This window comes from Acanthochromis polyacanthus, chromosome 6 (assembly GCF_021347895.1).
Source record: "Acanthochromis polyacanthus isolate Apoly-LR-REF ecotype Palm Island chromosome 6, KAUST_Apoly_ChrSc, whole genome shotgun sequence".
NCBI lineage: Eukaryota > Metazoa > Chordata > Actinopteri > Pomacentridae > Acanthochromis > Acanthochromis polyacanthus.
Genome location: NC_067118.1, coordinates 26,765,053 through 26,779,830, shown reverse-complemented (window position 1 = coordinate 26,779,830; position 14,778 = coordinate 26,765,053). Strand labels below are relative to the sequence as shown.

Here is a 14,778-nt window from a genome sequence, read left to right as displayed (position 1 = left end):
AAACATATACTAGTAGTTGTAAGGTTTACCATTTTCACCAGCCTTGCTTCTTGGCACTAAATGCAAAGTGCAGTTTAAAAGTGAAAATTTTGACAAGATGATTAGCAAAAATAAAAATCTAAAAGGATGCAAAAGTTGCAAAAATTCCCCCTCCCTACATTACCAAACAAAGGACTTTATGTAATCTTGCATTTACACCATAAACCTTGACTTTGCACTACGCTTTGTATATTCGGAATTGGCCACCTCAGTATTCATGAGCAGATCTAAACATTTCTGCACCATAAATATTGCAAATTTTTTACACTGTTATCGGTGTAAAACCATCACCATTGCATCGCAGCTAGAAGATTCCCGGTCCGGGTTAGGGCGCTTGGGCTCTTTCTGTGCAGAGTTTGCATGTTCTACCTGTGCAGTATGGGTTCTCTCTGGGCTGTCAGGCTTCCTGCCACAGTCCAAAGACATGCTGAGGTTAATTGGTGGTTCTAAATTGTCTGTAGGTGTGACTGTAAGCGTGCTTGGTTGTCTGTCTCTAAGCGTAGCCCTGCGATAGACTGGTGACCTGTCCAGGGAGTTCACTGCCTTCACCCTAAGTCAGTTGGGATAGACTGCAGCCCCCCTTTGTGAGGATTAAGCAGTGTATAGATAATGGATGGATACATGTTACCTCAGTATGTCATGTGAGTGAAGAATGTGTGAAATGATTGCATTTTGTTCATACTTTCATCATGGCACTAGGAAGATACGTGGTGAACTAAGATTTTCAGTAACTTGTTTACTGCTGCATTATTGCTGCATATGGCAATAAAGCCTTTGAACCCATCTGAAGGTGACATGATTATCTGGACTGTGTTCTGACGGCGATCTCCCTCAAAATCATAAATGCCAACCTCAGTAGGAGAAGTCAGAGGATCACTAAAGCCAGTAGAAGTCAGTGTCTGGAGATCATAAATATCTGTAAAAATACTTCAGTGAGGACCAAACCAGTGGACACACCCACGGACACAGTGACGAAGCCGTCTCTGGAGCCGCACCACCACAGCAGCACGGCTAAAAATAAATGAAATAACCCACCACCTTTTTTCCAAAACCACTTTTGTCAGTTTTTATCTGATGTCTCAACTTTTAAAAGACGTGCCGTTCTTTTGATCTGGTAGAAAGACAGTAGAAAGACACAGTTGACTGATGAAAGCACTACAGGCTGCTACTGTCTTTATTACACTTCTCACAAGAGGAACCTAATTCTGGCTGACAGCTCCATTTCACTGCCTGTGTCAACCTCAGCGCAGCTCGGTGTCCCTGCAGTTATACGACGATCACCGCTGTCATTATTAATCTGCTCCCTCCCCCCTGACATTTGGTGTTTTTGTGTTTGTGTCATAACTCCGGCGCTGTCAAGACGCGAGGCCTTTTCATGCTCCGCTGTAGGACTCTGCTCATACACAGTAGCAGGAGACGTAGTTTTATGTCAGCGTGGCGCCTATAAATAAAGCTTTTATTTAACTGCCTCATCTATTGCTGTACTGTAAACTGCCCAGAGCACATCCCTCTTGATTGAGTGTTAATGTTCAATTTAATCTCAGCGTGTGTAATAAAGCTGAAAGTTAAACTGCGTGAGACTGTCTTGGAAAAATAAAGGATTATCCGACTTAACAGCTTGTCTGAATTTGGTGTCCCCCCTCTTCTCCCGGGGGAGTTGATGAAATGAAATATCATTTAATTTTGCTAAATGAAAGCAGGAGCGACACACAACAAGCCCACTCCTCCCCCTCGTGTGAAACCCTGTTGGTGCAAATGCGCCGACTTCCCCAGCATGTTTCTACATTTAGATTTCTTCTTTGAGTTAGAAGACAAGACTGATTGCCCTCATATCTGTAGAGTCAATATGAATTTGGAGGAAACAGACAGTTAGTGTAGTTTTGCAAAAAGACAACAAACAAGGAGAAACAGCTAGCATGGCTCTGCTCAAAGCTAAATGGGGTGATTTCACACTTATCCATCCCTTGAGAAAGTAATTGGTTATTTTGCCGTGCTGTGAATGAACTCGCCAGCTAACAAATAAATCCTAAACAATAAGTCAAATCATAACTTTCCCCTTGTATCTTTTAAGGAAGTTTTATACCATATTGTAACAGTGTCTTTTAGGTGTTTGCACATTGGCCTGACTGAGGATAAAGCTTATCCAGAAGAGGTTTTAATTCTCTTTGGTTGAACTAAGTCGTTTTAGGCCAGTGTTGCACATTCTGCAATCAGAAGCATGCAAGTATCTGCTCGAGTCCAAGTGATGTAAATTTCACTATCCAGTCGAGTTCATCTCCTCTGTAAATATCTGCACGACGCCCAAATTTTGCATCCTGACAGTCTTTCTGTGTGGTGACGATACTACAAGTGCAGCAGTGCTCATGTGCAAAACATATTTCTGTCAATTTACCACACTGACTGTGTGCACAGGTAGCAAAAGTCTTTAATGGGGCAAGCAACTGGGGGTTATCCAGGACAAGGGAAATCAGTGCTACACCTTTGCATGATGTACCTCAGGGGTGAAATGTAAAGTTGTGAACGAAATTTTTCATACACTTGAAAAGGCTCTTAATTTCTTATGATGGAGTCACTGGAGCGCATGAGCCTTTGTCACAAAAAACACCATCCACAGACTACCAGAAAGACATTTCTTTGTCGATGTGATCAGCAGCAAACTTCAGTCGAGCTTTAAGGTGCCATTTCTGGAGACAGTGGTTCCTCCACACTTTACTGTGGACGCTGACATCTGTGTTTTAGCAGCTTCGAATTCATTGCAGACCGGATATTTGTTGATATTGGTTGACTCGTGATCATCCTAACCAGTTATCTCTCGGCAGTAGGTGATAACTTGTGTTTCCTTCCTGATTGTTGCAGTGACTGTGCCACTTCAAACTTACAAACGCTGGTTCACACAGATGTTTTTGGTATTTGTAGCCACTTTGAAATGGCTCCAAGTGGCCTTTCTGGTTTGTTTAAATTAATGATTTGCTTTATCAGATCTTTGCTGAGATTATCACTCTTTTCCATGGTAGTGTTTGAGGCTGAGGCTAATGAGTGTATCAGGTGAGTCCTAATTATACTGGCTTAAATGAGTCAGCAGTCAATTCTAATCACTCACAAGATCTTAAGAGGCCATGCCATTTACAAAATTTGATTAACACAACTGTCTACATCACCAAAACTGATCATTCAATTTAATATGTGTATATTTTTGACCCAGCAGAATGTGTCATATTTCCAGAAGATAACAAAATAAGTAATAAATCTATTAAAGAACCAAAATGCATTACTGTTTTTTGTAGCAAAGGTGAATTTTTTCAGTGATCCTATCATACAAAAATGAAGAGCAATAGGGCTGAATGGAAACTCAAGATTGCCATGATATACATCACTTTTGTTCACAACTTTACAGAATGAACAGGAGGGGGTCCAAAAAGAATCCAGAAACACAGCGAGGACACACACTAAAATCCTACAGATATGCATTAAGTATACAAGTATGTGAATCATTAAGCTTACATTACAGCCTACACACAGGTTAAAAGCAAATAATGTATATAAGGTGTCTAACCCCTACTGTCATTTCTGCTTCTCTGTACTTATCCTGCAGTTTCCTCAGTTCACCTTCTACCTGCATCACCTGCATCTGCATCAAGGTCCAGTTGAGGCTGATGGGAACGGCGTTAGTTATGCAAGCATTTTTTGGTCTTAAACATATGAGATAACAGAAGCTCACCAAATTACAGATCTTCCTGAAGGGGACATGACTGTCTGTTCATAATGTCGTGATAATCCATCCACTAGCTGTAGGGGCATTTCAGTCCTAATCAGGAACGGGATTAGTACAATTTAACCTTTTAGGACCAGGAATATGTTTTCAAAATTTAATTACAACCCATTCAATAAATCATCCTGCCAATGCTAAAGGCAAGCCATGAGGACGGATAAAAATACATAATATGATTCCTTTTACAGGCCATCCAGTAAGAGAGGGATTATGTTACATTTTCTAAAGTTACATCCTTTTACCTCAGGCTGAACTTCACCTCTGAGATAAGGTCCTGAACTGACAGAGTTGGGGCTCCTAAAGGATCATGGCTAGTGAGAGTTGAACTCAGCTGGCCTGGCCTTGGACTTGGCAGCCGCCTCGCACTGACGCTGGGGGCAGATGGTCTCTCTCTCAGAGTCAGGCGTCAGCTGTTCACAAGCACAGATGAGGGACTTAGAGCGTCGGACGCCGAGTCTCACCCACAGCTGAGAGGTACAGCCACAGAGGGAAACACAAAAACTCCTGACAAAACTCCTGAGTCCTCGTCTCTGTTGGGTTTGCTGGAATCTGACTGAAAACTACCATCGAAGACACTTGTTTTTCTCTGAAATGTACGTTTTATCTGGGAAGAAATGCTTCACTCGAGGTAGGCCACAGAAATATTAATAACTATTTATTGGATGCTTTCTCTTGAAAATTTAAATTGGTCACTGTTAGGTGTAAGTGTTTTCTTAGAAATTGTAGATAATCCTACTGACGCTTACTGCAGTGAAGTTACAGAAGTCTTTTATGACAGAATTAAACAAAACATTCAAAAAACTGTAGATATTAATCATTTTAGTAACATTCAATTTACTACATCTGATTTCTTTCTGTTTAATTGTGCCTATTTACTTGTTAGAAAGTGTTTTTTGTGTTTCGACACACCTCTTCAAGAGGACAGAGCTAACAGGAGGATCGCTCACCTGCTAAAGCTCCTCTAATTCCATTTGCTGACCGTGAGATCTGCCTGAACAGCTTATAATGTCTTTACAGTAATACATGCTGAAGCCAGACAGTCGTACTATGAGCCAAGATAAGAGGAGCGTGTAAACATGATCCGTGCATTTATGCAGTTGGACACTTTCAGTCTACTTCAGTTAAAAGTAATAGCTGGCATTGATTTATTACAGTTCAGGAGCAGAGTTTTTGTGAAGTGGTAGAAAGTAAATAGATGCATTTATCTTAATATCTGGACTATTTTGAAGTACTTGTTTTAATTTAAAAAAATATTCTTATTTATAACTGTTCCATTACAAGTTTTAACTCCCTATTTATTTGATGGCTTTTATTAGTGAATATTACTGCCACCTTCATTAACATTACAGTGTTGCATTACAATTTAGTCTACAGACTTCCAAAATGATTTTACTTTTGGTATTTTAATTTTTTTTAATACTAATACTTTCACCAGAATAACGTTTTGAATGCAGAACTTCTACACTGTGTTATTGCTACTTTAACTTAAGTAAAAAGTCTGAGAACTTGTATTCTACCAATTTGTATTATTGTTGTGCTGTTTGTTCTGTAAACAAAGCACCAAACCACATGCTCAGAACAATACATCTGCAGGCCGATGGCACTGAGTCACCAGGTCGTTTCCTCATCTGTATCCTGTTCTTTAACAAAACACAAACTCAGAGGGGATCCCAAGTTTCCTCCTCTGGTTCCTGAACAGGGAACCACACAAGGCAAAGAGCCACATCCTCTCATATAATCACCTAAATAGGGCTAATATGTCATTTGAAAGCAAGGTGACATCTCAGATTGAATGGAAGTAAGATAGTTACAGGAGTATTTCCCAGGAAAACCAAGAGATAATGAGTAATAACTCTCTAGTTAGCAGCCAAAACAGAGCTGAATGTGTTTGTTTTCGCTGTTAAAGCTGAAAATAGTCCTTTCTTTTTGCAGGTGCACAACAGGAAAGTGTTTAGTACATGTTCTGGGTTCGGGAGCTTCCTCTTTCCCTGAATGACACAAGCGGGACGTTCCGGTTTCACCCCTTCAATGAGCAAAGCAGCTTCACGTCCAAACCAGCTGCCCAGCAAAAAGAAGTAATAATCCTCCAAGATGGCAATGACTTCACTGTATGTTACTGAGGAGCCAGGAGCTGGCTTAACTGAAGTGGACATATGCACGCTGGAGATTAATATGAACTATGAAGTCATCCCATCTATTGTCTGCTCTGTTTGCCTTTCATTCGGCCTCATCTACTGCTTCTTCGGTATGTGCTCATAATGATATACTGCATATGTAAGAATGCTTAAAGTCTCTTAAAGTCCCACTGTTTTTAACTGTGCCGTTAGCTCACCTGTTAGCTTAAACCCTAGGTGGCAGGTGTCTGCAGGCTGCCAGGGGTTTAGGCTGGATAAGCCCAAAGCTGGAGGAGTCAGATGGATTCGTCATGTGTCTGAATTTGATAAAGGCAGCATGTATGAGGTGGTGCCACCTGTTGCACTGAATGACATCTCACTGATGGTGAATCTGAAAGCTCCTGACAACGAATGTCTGGCAGTGATTTTTTTACTTTTATGAACAACTTTTGATTAATCGTGCCAACATCAAAATGGATTATTGTGTAGATCCCCCAAAATAGCTCTGATCTATCAGATCATGGACACCAAACTTCTGTGGTGTCTGGCACTGGGATGCTGGAAGTAGCTAATATGGGTCTAGTGGGTTGTGAAGCGAGGTCTCTGTGGATCAGGCTCATTCTGGTGCATCTCATCAGTTTCATATTTGGGGAATTTAAAGGCTAGGTCAACACCTTGGGCTCTTTGTCGTGTTCCTTGAGACCCTCCTGAGCAGCTTTTATAGTGTATAAACTATATTTTTTATCAGTAATGTTTATGTGTCTATAAGTAACATCCACATGAATCCAGGACCTAAAGTTTCCCTGCAGCAGAACGTTTCATTGTAATGAGATGATCAACATTATTGCCTTCCACAGTCAGTGGTTTTTAATGTTGTGGCTGATCAGTGTAAGCAGGGCTGGTGACTTGTTGAGAAATATGCTGTATTGTAAAAAAAAGAGGGAAAAAAGAAATATAATTGCAGAATAAAAAGCAATATTATTCCAGTCTCTGCTCTCACAGAGAAAATATCTGGAGACAAACTCAATAAACACAAACTATGAGTGTGATTAGAAGTGTTATGTACTGTGGACCTGCTCCTTAAAACATGTGACATTATGCAAACACACATGCTGCCAAAGTCTGCGTTCCCAGTAACTCTCCCAGACTGAGCGTCAGCGTCGCCTGCTAGGAATTACACGAATGTAAATAATTAATCATTTGAAGCAAAATAGCAACTTCAGTGGTGTAGACGATGAGAGTGTTGTTGGAGTTGTGTTTTCTTATGTAATTTGGGGTTTCTGAGGTTAGTTATTGTGTCTTGCACATACAAGTGCACAACCCACATGGACTCACAAGACACCAGAATAACCATTTACTGTGGTGAAACATTACAAGAGCAACAGTACAAACAAAGAGCTTTGTCTCCCATCTGGGGCAACATGCCATTTTCACTGCACGGTTAAAAAAAAACAGTCATGATAACAATTTTATCAGGATATCTGTTGCAAATTTGAATACAAATAATGGCCATCGGTCAAATTCAGCTATAACTTTGTTTTTTGCATGTTTTGTCACCTTTTGGGTAAATGAATTTCACCCATAATAAAAGTGTAAGGAGGTGTACAGACAGTCTATCTATAACTGTTCTCTATGTTGGAGTATCAACCAGATATTACCATACATTTATTATTAACATATCAATATTTCAAGATAAGATATACTTGCTCCTTCACTGAGGAAATTCACACATTACAGCAGCTAGACAAGAATGAATCACAGGAAAGAACAAGACACAACAAAAAGTAGAATAAAGATAAAAAAAATCTAAAGACAATAACAAAGGCTAATAACATCTTCAACCAGCAAAAGACAAATCATCAACCGCAACATCAGATATCACAATAAATATCACAGTTGCTGTTATTACTGGTATATTGTAGCACTCTTTCTCCCATCAGCCACACAAAAACAGTCCCTTCCTGAAACACAGCTCAAGTTTCTTCCAATAATTAATCTACAAGAACTCATTCGAAGTTAATTATATTTTACTAAATAATGTTGCCCTTAAGATGTTACATCATGAGCAGTACTTCATCCTCAGTCTTGCCAGAATCACAAAATAAATCCAGTAAACCTGCTTCTGTCTGTAGTTAATGGTGATGTACCTGAACGTGACCGTGCACACAGACATCTGGCGTAAAAAGTATCAATGAAAGAGAGCAGCTGCTGCAGTCTCCCCCTGCAAGAGCTGGATATGAATACGATGTGGACCCTTCAGTCATCCAATCAGCTCTTATTGTTGAAGTCTCAAGGGAAGAAACCAGGGAAATAGCTTTAGCTTTTACATGGAGGCCTTCAGAATCTGTTATTAATGTGTGTCGTTTACACAATGCGTCATTCAAACACAAAGTAGGATCTACTGTAAGTCAGAACACAGACTTTATGAGTTTCATGTTCTTGTTACATATATGGTCACGACTACATAAAGTATGTTGTCAGTTTACAGCAATTTAAAATGACTTTCATCAAGTTTCACATTCCGACTTTGCCCTAGAATCCTCACAAACATCACATCTCTGTATCATTTTAAAACACTCAACGTAATGCTGCTGTAAAGTAGTCTGAAAGAAAGTGTTCAGTTTGTGCAGAAGTCCCTGAAAATTAATTATTACCTGAAGTAAAGTTATTTATAATATTAATGTGATATTGAAAAGTATAAAACATTAACACACATCCAATACATTGCAACAGTTCCACGGTAATGAAGTAGAAACTGTTTTTCTTCCTTTTTCTTTTCATTTTTTTTGTCCTACATGAGGACAGTATTTTGTGTTAGAATGTAGGAATTCAGCTCTTTGGTTTCACTAAAACATCCACACAAAGCACTTAGAAGACACTGTAGTTTTGGATTTCTTTGCATGCATGTTGAAGCTGCATCTAAGCCTGTTTTAACTCTTCTTCCCAGGATACCGCTGCTTCAGGATGGTCATGTTCTTCTCAGGCTTCTTGCTTGGCTCAGCAGCTGTGCTCCTGTTGTACCACAAGGAGCCTGTGCTGAACGTCCAGCTGGGGATGGAGACGAAGGCGGGCATCGGTCTGGGTGTCGGGGTGCTGTGTGGGCTGATGACCATGCTGGTGTCCACTATGGGCCTCCTCCTCAGCGGCCTCCAGCTGGGCAGCCTGCTGTCCCTCTCCATCCTGGTGATCATTGCACAGTTTCACAGCCTTACTCCGGTCTGGGTGCCTCTCGGTGTCGTTCTGGCTGCCAGCATCACCACTGCTGTCTTCACGCTGCAGTGGCAGAAACTCTTCAGCATCATCTACACCTCGGTGTTCGGGGCGACCACGGTGATGCTGTGTGTGGACTACCTGGTGGGGACGTTCATGCTGCCCGATCAGGTGTACGACATGTTTTGTGAAGTTGCTCCACGACCGCTCTGCTGGTTTAACTGGGCCATCAGTGGGATCTGTCCCGTCCTGAGCCTTGTCGGTGTGCTGTTGCAGTGGTGGTTTACTGCTAAAGGAGTCTCACACAAAGACGGTGAGTTTAGCTCAGTCTGCACTCGCTGATGCATTTCTGTTAAAAGCGATAACAGGTGGCCAGATAGTTCAACCAGTTGAGTGTGCGACCCATGTACGCAGCGGCCTGGGTTCGATTCCAGCTCACGGCCCTTTACTGCATGCCTTCCCCTCACTCTTCCCCCTTCTTCCTTGACTGCCTATCAAAAAATAACTTTAAAAAAATGCTTAGTGACATAAAATACAACAAAAGGTCAGTCAGGTCAAGAATGAAAAAGTGCAGAAATGGACCTAAAAATTAAAGAAAACTTACAGTAAGTCAAAAATGCAAAATACAGAATTTCAGTACATATAAATTAAAAGAATAAGCACTTGTTGATACAAATAAAACAGTAATGCACCAAAAATGCCATTACACAATAAAGGAAAAAGAATGAAAGAATTAAACCATAAAAAGTAATAAAAAAAAAACAGGGTAAAAGCGAATATATCACATTAAAAGTGAATCCACAAAAATACGTTTTAACAAGTGATTTAATAGAAAACACTGCTTCTGTAGCCTTATTTACTCATTTACTCAGGCAGATCATTTTAAAGCTGAAGTATGAAAAGGTTTTGATTCAAGCCTCAAATTTTGGGATAGTCAGAAAGACCCACCTGAGGATCAAAGACTGATATGGGGGTCAGCATTTCTGCTATATAGTTGTAAATGAGACTATTACAAGCTTTAAATGGGATCAATAAAACCTTACAACTAATTCTACAATGAACAGGTACACTGTAAAAAAACTGTCAGTAAGGGTACAAAAACACTTTAAAAAAACAGTAGAAAACTAATATGATTAAAACTGTGAAAAAGCTGAAATTAATAGCAAATGTCTGTAAAATAATATTATTTTTAGATAATTTAGATACATGTCACATATTGTAAAATAGCGATAACTATTTGTTAAAAATTAAATTTTTTTTAATGTGGATGTTATTTACGGTAATTGTCCTTTTTGTTTTTTAATGATGAACATGGAAATTAACAGTTCTCATGATTTTACTGGTAACTATCTGTAATTTAGCAAAACAGGCTAAATTTGGAAAATAGCAGTACAAACTTTAAAAAAAACACACATTTTTATAGTGTAGCCATTTTCTACAGTTAGCATGTAAATTAATGCATTTTTCTAGATATTTAGTAGATATTATCTGTAATTTAACAAAATGGAAAAATCTGTTAGCAGTTTAAGGATTTTTTACAACCATTTTTAAATAATTAATATACAGATTTTTCTTTTCAAATAATGGCAAATATCTTTAAAATATGGCATCTTTAGTTGATTTGTATTGCTTAACATGTAAATTAACACATAATTTTACTCGCAGCTATCTGTAATTTAGCGAAACAGGGCAAACTTGTAAAATAACATTAAGTTGTTTTTTAAAAATTACAGTTAATAACTTTTTTAAAAACTTATTTGATTGTGTCACCAGTGGAGTGAGGCCACGGTTGAGGTAATGTGATGTTGTCACTTAACACCAGTAAGAAGCTGAGCTGCTGCTCTGTGTGAGGCTGAACATTCATCATTTACTTATTTTTTTCCTTTTTGGATGTTTTCCAGCTGCACCTAAAAAACACCACAAACATTGCAAGAAGCACAAACACAGGGAGTTCAGGGGAAGACCTCAACCACACCGTCAGCGCAGACCTCCACTGCTGAAGCGTTACGCTGGAGACGTCCTGGCACCGGTCAGTGGTTCAGATTAACATCCTGCAGTCAGTTTTATTTCTCTGCACTTGACACTGAATGCAGTATAGTATAACAGTCTTCCTCCTGTTTGCCCTCCAGAGTTACCTACAGAGCCTTCAAGAGCGTCAGATGGGAACAGGCTCCTCCACCAGCAGCGTCAGCACCATCACACACACTCTCATAGACTTTGACTACGAGACCGGCTCCATGGTGCCTCTGACCGCTGCCTCCCCCGTCTTTGCAGTCTGAACAAACATGACTGTAAACTGCTCATATCTGAGGAACCCACTGCAAGATCCTGATAATTAAATATTCCGTCCATCTCCACTTCTGCCAGATGATCATCAACATGCACACGGTGTGATCTGAGACGCTCCCAGTTCATCCTCTGAATGACGACACGACGAGTTAATGCAACATCCACAGTCATCAGGATCATGATCGCCACGTCCTTTGAACAATTTATCTCACAGACAGTTTATGTTTTATATATGAGCTGCTTTGTTTCACACAAGCATAAAAACCTTTTACCCTTCAAAAACGTGTATATCATTCTGGAGACTCTCACATAAATCCAAAATAGTTCTAGATTTGTGTGAATTTAAAGTATTACCGTTATAAACAACACAGTCATACAAGAATATGCAATAAAAATAAAACTACACAGCAGAAATCTGTAATTCCGGACAACAAAACAATAAAATCTTGGTTTGACTGCAGCAGTACAGCTTCATAGTCTGCAGTGTTTGGAGTATTTTCTCATGTTAATGTTCATTAAAGGGTGACGTAAAGTGTCAGTAATGGGGTCGTGGTAAATGCCAAACTCATTGTGTAACATCAGCAAAAGCAGAGAGGAGTCATAAAGTCAGTGAAGGTCCTCAGCTAACATTATCCAGTCACTGGTCACAGCAGACCAAATGTACTGATCTGGACAGCAGTTTTACTTGTTCATGAATTCAGCTTAAACTTGCAAGAGGATAACTGTACTACTTATTTTTTATAAGTTAGTCTCATATTTAAGACATAAACATGCTTGAAAGGATGACTCCAGTTTACTTAACCCAGCATTTATCAGGACAAAAAGCTTCCTTCACTTTTCCAAAACTGTAATTTTTACATGAATGATTTCAAATGTATGTTTCCAAGTCTCCGTGTAAGCAAACAGAAATGAGTTGTCTGGAACTGTCATTAAACTAAGTGCATTAGGGAAACTTGCCAGCTGATCTAATCACTCTGCGTCAGGTCAGCCAACGCATTCATCTGTCAGTTTGTTTGTATGTGTGAGGCCGACAGCTAAAGTGACGTTATCCTTTGAAGTCACGTCACTGTTTCTTATACAGCACATTTAAGACAACAGCCAAAGGGCTTTCCAGTAAAACAGAGTATGATTGGTGTTATGATTTAGCCTGACAGATTTAAATAAGGCTGTTGAAACACAGTAGAGTTGTTTATGGTGTGATTTTGATCTAAATATTTTAAATATTAGGGATCAATACCCTACAAAAATTACATAAAATACTACTTTACCTGAATATAATACATATGAAGGCTGAGCCCCAACAATATTATTAATTATAAAGATTAACATGACTAATTAAATGATGTAGCTAAGACCCTCTGACATTATAAATTACACAACTTAAATGATCAAATATACACTACGCAATGAATAGCTTGAAATGGTACAAAGGTAAATGGTGAACTGCCAGAGGTTAAAAAAAGGTAAGGTTAACCAAACCTGAAAAATTATGTACATTCAGAATTTTAAAAAGGCCTTTTTCAGGGAACAAGAAATGGGTTAACAACTTAAAACTGTTCTGCAGCAATGGTGTTTGATGAGACCTTGAAAGTTGATGCTACCAAAGCCTACAGGTGTCCCAACTTTACTTGATTACTTACAACCCCTCTGTCTGCATTAAAGTAGTGTTGGAACACACCATGGCACCATACCCTCCAGAGCATTATTTGAATAGTATTGTTCTGCAGAAAGTAGTGTGTTGCTATAAAAATGGAGAGGAAAAGGCAATTAACAGTAGAAGAGAGACAGACTATCATAACACTTCCTACAGAGAAATTGGAAAGAAAGTCAAGGTGTCAGTGAGTACAGTTTTCTTCATCATCAAAAGCCACTGAGAAACTGGAGGAACAAGAAGAGCTCTGGAAGACCCAAAACCACAACAAAATCAGAAGATAAGTTTCTGAGAGTCAACAGCTTGCGTGATAGGAGACTCACAGGACAGCAGCTTCAAGCACAGATTTATAGAGGTCGTAGTAAGAAGTCTCAGTTTCAACTGTAAAGAGAAGATTTGGAGTTGCAGGTTTGACAGGTCTAGAAAAGCCATTGCTAAGATGTCAGAATAAGAAAAAGAGTCTTGACAGGGCCATGAAACACCACCAATGGATGACTGAAGACTGGAAGAAGGTCTTATGGACTGATGAATCAAAATATGAAATCTTTGGTTCATCATGCAGGATTTTTGTACACTGTCTAGTCGAAGAAAGAATGGTTCCTCAGTGTGTGACTTCAACTGTCAAACATGGAGGAGGAAGTGTGATGATGTTCGGCTGTTTTGTTGGATCCAGGGTCAGTGACTTGTACAGAGTGAGAGGTACCCTGAACCTAAACATCTACCACAGCATTCAGTAATGCCATTCAGAACCCTCTGGTTTGTTCCGAGGTGGTAAGGGGTTCATCCTACAGCAAGATAATGACCCAAAACATAAGTCCAAGCCACGTCAGACCTACTTTAGAAAAAAAAAACAAGATGGTAAGCTTGAAAACATGGAGCAGCACAGTCTCCAGATTTAAACCCCTTGGAGCTGGTTCAGGATGAACTGGACAGAAGAGTGAAATCAAAGCAACCTACAAGTGCCACACATTTATGGAAACTTCTGCAACAGAGTTGGGAAGAATTTTCTGAAGAATATTTGATTTCCATTGTGGATAGAAAGCCATGAGTGCCAAAGGTGGCAACTTTGATGAGTCAGAAGTTTAGAATACTGTTACGTTCTAAAGTGTGTGTTTGTGGTTTCTAAATAGATTTTTTTCTACTTCATTTGTTAATTTGTTCTATGCTTTCATTTCAGAGTACTGTGATACATTAACATGCATAATTTCCAATAAAAAAGAAAACAAATTAGGTGTTTTAAAACTTTTGACCAGTAGTCAAAAGTTACAGGCTAAGACACTGCAGCTTTATGAATTATGGAGATTAATCTGACACATTTAGAGCTACAGTTTTGACAATACAAAAAATATAAATGTTAAACCCAACAAATCCAAATATTCCCTGAATCCGCTATGATTAAGCTTTGTTTATTAAGGCCCTACATGTGAAACCACACAGGTTTTTTCACCTGCTCTGACCAACTAAGACACCTGCTCAGGTGAAATCCATGTAATATATCTTATGACAAAAATAGATTTAATCTGTTCTAGTACATTGCATACCAAATGCAGCTTCCCAAAATACATAGATGTTCTACAGCCACTCTCACTTTACCGCAGTGTTTTGTTTTTTTTGGTCATCCTGACCTACAATCCTCGGCACAGTGAAATAGTTGTAGCGTCTCATTCTAGTAGCAAACTTATGACAAAGTAGTGTGTCCCAGGTGT

At 39.3% G+C, this 14,778-nt stretch overlaps 1 protein-coding gene across 1 annotated transcript; it reads left to right on the top strand.

Moving 5' to 3' along the window:
* Window positions 1–4,206: 4,206 nt before the first annotated feature.
* On the top strand, window positions 4,207–12,377 carry LOC110959484 (transmembrane protein 198-like). The gene is made up of 5 exons (XM_022206364.2): window positions 4,207–4,436; window positions 5,741–6,053; window positions 8,870–9,445; window positions 11,034–11,161; window positions 11,262–12,377. The coding sequence occupies exons 2-5, from the start codon at window positions 5,900–5,902 to the stop codon at window positions 11,409–11,411; spliced, it is 1,008 nt and encodes a 335-aa protein (XP_022062056.1). The 5' UTR covers window positions 4,207–4,436; window positions 5,741–5,899; the 3' UTR covers window positions 11,412–12,377.
* The last annotated feature ends 2,401 nt before the right edge of the window (window positions 12,378–14,778 follow it).